This window comes from Hemicordylus capensis, chromosome 12, assembly GCF_027244095.1.
Source record: "Hemicordylus capensis ecotype Gifberg chromosome 12, rHemCap1.1.pri, whole genome shotgun sequence".
Taxonomy (NCBI): Eukaryota; Metazoa; Chordata; class Lepidosauria; order Squamata; family Cordylidae; genus Hemicordylus; species Hemicordylus capensis.
Window position 1 is genome coordinate 21,540,765 of NC_069668.1, and position 6,465 is coordinate 21,547,229.

A 6,465-nucleotide genomic window follows, 5' to 3' on the forward strand; every position below is an offset into this window, starting at 1 on the left:
TGGCAGCCATACTGCCTATAGCAGGCCTGTTAAACTTTGTTCCCCCTACCCCCGCTGTTTCTGGACTACAACTCCCATAATCCTCAGCCACAGTGGCCAATAGCCAGGATTATGGGAGGCATAGGCCAACATCTGCAGGAGGGCTGAAGTTGAGCAGCCCTGCCCTAAAGTCTAGTAGGTCTCACGCAATAACCCTGAATACACAAGGCTGGTTCGCACAATCTCTGAATGAGGGCAGGTACTGCCCTAGTGGGAGAGCTGTGCATGCCCCTGCTTAGGAGGAGAAGCCCGCTGACCCCACTTACGACATGGGCACAGACAGCACCTCCAACCTGGTTTTCAAACTTACACTCGGGCAGAAAGTGGGAGAGTGCACAGCTCCCCAACTGGAGTAGGAGGCTTACCTTATAAATCATGGTAAAAACAGCCTTACAGACTTCCTGTAGGCCTCAAGGTTGAGGGATGCTCCTCACAGGACTGAGCAAGGCAGCCCTCAGAAGCAAGACAAAACCCAGGGGCGGCCGAATTTGGTCTCAGCCCAAGCAAAAATGCATTTTATTAAAACAGACTCCCTGGTTTTGAAGGCACCACAGAGGATTAGGTGCAAACGCAAATATATACAGTGGATTCCATTCTGAGTGGATTACTAGAATCGCTGCCAAATCCAGCGTGCAGGGAACCATCATTTCTCCCTGCCTGCTGGAAGGACCCACCACTGCCTAAAAATCAATTTGTCTCATCCACTCTCTGCTTGAGAAGAGCTGGCAATACTGTGGCACTCCGTGCTGGCCAGCAGAGGACACTTTTTAGCATCTCATGACCGGATGCATTTTATGGCTGGCTTTCAAAGGGGTGCTGAGGAAACTTCAGGAGTGATTTTCCAAAGCGCAGCATTCCCTGCAAGGGTCTCTGAGGTGCAGAGCTAGAAACAGAAGTAAGGTCAATCAAGGCTCCCATTCAGGATTTCCAGGCAGGTATTGATTACATAAAAGCAAAAGTGACATGCAGATACGTAATAGGTATGGAAAAGTACCACATGGAAGGCTAATTTTGGGAATGTTCATACTCTGCAAACTGTGATGTGGGCCCCAAATCACGATGTGGGATTTTCTAGTAATCCCTCCAACCGAAACAGCTATACATGTATTGGCAAATGCCCTTTCTCTAGGTTCCTCCTGCCAGGTCAAAAAGCGATCCAGGTGCTCAAAGGCATATTTTTAATAGATGATGTATCTAAATATATATTTTATGTTTTAAATATATGACGTATCTACATCACACCCACTTGTCACTTGTCCTACAGAGCTTCATCTGCTGAAGACGGACAGCTGCTAACAGCACAGAATACCTCACAACTGCTAGAAAGGTTTAAAAATAAATGCTTATGCTCATACTTAGTGAGTCTCCATCCATAGGGGAGAAGGCCCCAAGATCACCTCTCTACCTACTTGCCCTGCAAACCTGGCACACAGGCAGGGTCATCAAGTGGGCGCCTCGGTAGCTCTTAATGACTGCTGTTCTCCCAGGCTGGATTTTAATATAGTCAGTCGGCAGATATTTTGACTGCTCGTTCGGTATTTCCCCGGAAGTTTATCATCAGAGAGATTGTTAAATAAACCAAGTGTTCTAACTGAGCAAAGAGGCACCTTTTAAAAGTGGTGTTTCTCTTTACTGAGCAGGGGGAGAGCAACTGGCCCTATGCACCCCCAGCACAGCAACCCTCCAGTGGCTGTAGATGTGGTCTATCTTATGTTTCTTTTTTCTTTTTTTTTAAGATTGCGAGCCCTTTAGGGACAGGGATCCATCTTTGTTTATTTTTTTTCTCTCTCTCTCTATGTAAACCGCTTTGGGAACTTTTGCTGGAAAGTGGTATATAAATATCCGTCGTAAATATTTGTTATTATTTATTATTATTTATTCTATTTCTATACCGCCCTTCCAAAAATAGCTCAGGGCGGTTTACACAGAGAAATAATAAATAAATAAGATGGAAATAAGAAAAGAAGAGAAATAAGCTCTCTATTGGTCCCAAGATGATGGGGTTTGTAGTCCAACGACATCTGAGGACCCAAGGTCGAAAACCTCTGAACCAGCTAAACCCCCAAATGTTTGGCTACCAATGCTGCCCTGAAAGAAGGCTGGTGTCTCTCCACGTACCGTGTGATGTCTCACGAAAAGCCTTTTCTATCTCCTTCAACAATTCTTCTGCCACAGCAGGCAGAGTGGCGTCCATCACAAGAACCCGCTCTCTGGCAGAAAAAACAAATACACAGAGTTGTTATTAAAGGCTCGTAATGTGGTTTCTATTCCCCAGAAGAGGGCAAGCAAGGGCCATATTTATTTACCCTCAATAAATATCTCCAGTTTCATTTGTTTTTCATTAGAGTAGGAAGGTTCTTAAATATCTTCATAATGCTGGGAGGGGCTTTTGAAACTGCAGATCTCACAAACATTTATTAAGCATAGGAACATAGGAACATAAGAAGCTGCCATATACTGAGTCAGACCATTGGTCTATCTAGTTCAATATTCTCATCTCCTTCTTCACTTCACAGCATCAAGGGCCAGAAAAGGCAGTCTGACCTGCTTCAGCGAGAGCTGGTCTGGTGGTAGCAAGCATGAATTGTCCCCTTAGCTAAGCAAGGTCTGCCCTGGTTGCATATGAATGGGAGGCTTGATGTGTGAGCACTAGAAGAGATTCCCCTCAGGGGATGGAGCTGTTCTGGGAAGAGCAGAAGGTTCCGAGTTCCCTGCCTGACAGCATCTTCAAGATAGAGCTGAGAGAGATTCCTGCCTGCATCCTTGGAGAAGCCGCTGCCAGTCTGTGAAGACAATCCTGAGCTAGGTGGACCTATGGACTGACTCAGTATATGGCAGCTTCCTATGTAAGAGAAAATACAATAGGACTGGGAGCCAGAAGGCTACTTTAGGGTCACCCAAAGGCCTGTGTAAATGGAATCCCCGTGCGCCCCCCACCCCCCCGTCTTGGAACAGCGCACACACAGCCATACACACACATTACTGCCAAATCTCAAACTGCTTGGGAACCTACCCTAGTCTAAAGAGCATGGAGAACAGGAGGAACCAGTGTTCACACAAACTTGCACACAAATTTACCAGCTTAAACAGACTTAGTTAAAGGCATAACATTATCAATTGGTTTATTATCTCCTGAGGTTTAGGGCCAACAACTTAATGTCTCCCTGGCGAAAGGGAGCCTCTGGAAACAAAGACAAGATGGGGAGATAGTGAAATGAATATATTAGGAGGTAGGAGGAGGAGAGATCAAGTTAATACAGTTCCGTCTGGCTGAGCCTCAAAACAAGCAAAAAAAATGGCCAATCTTTCGCCCCCAAGAGATTGGTTATTTAAATACATTGCATGTTTGGTGAGCTGAGCCCTGGAATTCGGGCAGAAGGAAAAGCCTAGACCCTGGGATTCTGACCTCTGTGGATATTAATATTTGAGAAGAACAGACAGAGGTCTGGACTCATAGCTCTGTCTTGCCCTCGTCGTCAGCCAGTGAAGCGCAGACAAACCCTACAGTGGTGACAGAGGTATATCTCTGAAAACAATTAAATGTGGTGGATAAATCCTTGGAATGGAAGTTCCCATCTTGAGAAGGTGGAAGTGCAGGATGAAAGGAAGAACTGGCAGGCCTGTACTTTGAGGGTAGCTTTCCGAATAGCTGCACAACAGTAAAACTTTATAGCTGTGCACTGCCAGGTTTTTTTTTTTTTTTTGAGAGAAAACAAATTACACATTTTGCAGGGAGCTGATTCTATGCTACTGGAAGCTTTGGTGGTTTGCATTTGGTTAGAAGTCAGATTTCAGGATAGCTGCCATGGCCACCCCATTAAAAACAAAAAAGTCACTGAGGAGTCAGAACAGATTGTGAGACTCTTTGGGACAGGGGGCCATCTCTTTCAGAGACCCTGGAAAGCCTTGGTCCTGAAGGATGGGGTATACATGTATTGAATTAAAAAAAAATCATATCCTACTGTGCATCACTGCAGATTTTGATATTTTAATTCAACACTTTCCCTGCCTCAAAAGAAAACCCCTACCTTCATTTCCTTCTCTCTTTTTCTCTATTTTTTAAAATAGTCAAATTTATAGTCCTTGTGACTGCAGAAGCAACCCTGAAAACTGTGAGGAGCAGCAGACAACCTCTCACAAAGCAGCGATCAACTTTACATGGAGACGCTTTACTAAAAACACATTTTAAAAATCTGCCTTGCCTTGAGTTTTTTCAAGGCGGCTTGAAGAACAAATGACAGCATTAATATCAATACAAAGGACCCGCCAAAATAAACAAACCATGCCCCTTGATTAAAACAGGCCAACCGGCCACCTCGAACCCCAGCTCCAGCATTCCTGGAGCTTTTAAAAACCCTGGTGCTTTTGAACATAGGAAGCTGCCATATACTGAGTCAGACCATAGGTCCATCTCATGCAGTACTGGCAGTCTACACAGACTGGCAGCAGCTTCTCCAAGGTTGCAGGCAGGAGTCTCTCTCAGCCCTATTTTGGAGATGCTGCCAGGGAGGGAACTTTATTGTATTTTAAAATTGTCATCCCCGATCATTGATTGATTTAAACTGTTCTATGAGATTTGTGAACCAACCTGAGCTATTCTGTAAGGGCGGTCTAAATATTGGACAAATAAATAAATAAATAAACTTGGGACCTAGATGCTCTCCCCAGAGCAGCTCCATCCCGAGGGGAATATCTTGCAGTGCTCACACTTCTAGTCCCCAATTTAAGAGAAGTCCTCATTTTCAAATGGGCTCTGAACACTTTTCTTTTCCAGAAGCCATTTTATGACAGATTGTCTCTTTTTCGTTTTTATCATATGCTTGTTGTTGCTAACATTTTGCACTGTAAGCTGGATCAGGAACCTGATATTTGTAAAGATGAGGTGCCCATATGTTCAATAAATAAACTTTATATTTTAACTGTGTGGGGTGTTTTGTTGTTGTTTTTGGTTAGTTTTTAGCATATTATTATTGGTGGCAGTGCGACTGGTGCTGTAAGCTGCCTCAGGAAACTAATATTTGGACAGAAACGGTAGAGGTGCAAATATGTTCAATAAATAAACAAGCTTTATGTTTAAATTGTGGGGGGGTTCTGGTTAGTTTTTATCATATTACTACTGGTGGTAGTGTTTTGCTCTGCAAACTGCCTCGCAAACCGGATCAATAAATAAACCAACTGCAAGGAGCAAACCCCATCAGTGGTTTTAAAACTTTCTTTGAGGGAGAAAAGTCTTGCTGCGCACAAAAGGCATTTAAAGGGCCTCTCCTCTGGTTTATTTTTAAAAAGCAGAGAAGACACTCTTTTAAACGCCTAACCCTACCTCACAGGGCTGTTGTGAGGAGAAAGACAACTATGTACACTCTGTATTCCCTGAGGGAAGGGGGATTAATTAAATACAAATAAAATAAGTTGATGCCCTGGGTTGCTTTTTTGGGGGTATAATACACACATATACGTACAGGTGTTCTATTTCAATATGTGTGTGCGGGTGTGTGTATATCCATGTGGTTTTCTCTGTGAAACTCTGTGGATGCGAAAGATGGACTTTGAAGAAGCAGGACAGAAAAAGCTTTGATGCTTTTGAACTTGTGTGTTAAAGAGAAGACTTTTGAGGAGACCATGGACAGCCAGGGAAACAAACCAATGGATCATGGAACAAATCAATCCAGAATTGTCACTGGAGGCACAAATGACCAGGCTCAAACTATCCTACTTCGGACACATGATGCAAAGACCCAGCTCCCTTGAGAAGCCCATAATGCTGGGGAAAGTGGAAGGCAAGAGAGGAAGAGGACGACCAGCCACAAGGTGGATGGACTCGATGACGACAGCCATGAATGCACCACTGTATATCCTGCTCCTCCTCCAAGGAGCCCAGAGCGGTGTACTACATACTTGAGTTTCTCCTCCCAACAACCCTGTGAAGTAGGTTAGGCTGAGAGAGAAGTGACTGGCCCAGAGTCACCCAGCAAGTCTCATGGCTGAATGGGGATTTGAACTCGGGTCTCCCCGGTCCTAGTCCGGCACTCTAACCACTATACCATGATATGTGCTAAATAAATAAATAAAGATAGATAGAGAAATGTGTGTGTATATTCTAACACTGTGCATCTCAATATCTTCTGCACAGAGGCCTATACAGCCAGGGCACCCCCCATACCCACCCGTTGCCTAGCAACGACACCCCCTCCCGAGCAACACCCCCACCACCTTACCCCGGCTCAACTCAGCCACGTGACGCGGGGACGAAAGAGCGCGAAAGCCAAAAGGGGGTGTGTGCGTGCGCGCGCGCGTGAGTTCGCGTCGCGACCAATCAGCCTACAGGACGGGAAAGCTACGTAACGTAAGCCCAGACTTTGAGGGGGCAGGGCGGAGCGGTCGGAAGAGGAAGTCACGAGTCGGAGCTCGTTTCCTGTTTGAGGAAGG

At 45.1% G+C, this 6,465-nt stretch overlaps 1 protein-coding gene across 4 annotated transcripts in view; it reads right to left on the reverse strand.

The window, feature by feature from the left end:
• Nucleotides 1-6,465, reverse strand: part of LOC128335931 (zinc finger SWIM domain-containing protein 7-like) — a 29,340-nt gene that overhangs the window by 19,064 nt on the left and 3,811 nt on the right. Inside the window, exons 1-2 of one of the 4 annotated variants that reach the window (XM_053274863.1) lie at nucleotides 6,255-6,409; nucleotides 2,158-2,249 (exon numbers count right to left, since the gene is read on the reverse strand). In XM_053274863.1, the coding sequence (XP_053130838.1) occupies nucleotides 2,158-2,233 (76 nt within the window). In that variant the 5' untranslated portion in view covers nucleotides 2,234-2,249; nucleotides 6,255-6,409. Of the gene's footprint in view, nucleotides 1-2,157; nucleotides 2,250-5,498; nucleotides 5,643-6,203; nucleotides 6,228-6,254; nucleotides 6,410-6,465 lie in introns of those variants that run through there. The other 3 variants (XM_053274864.1, XM_053274866.1, XM_053274865.1) reach the window with 3 other exon arrangements.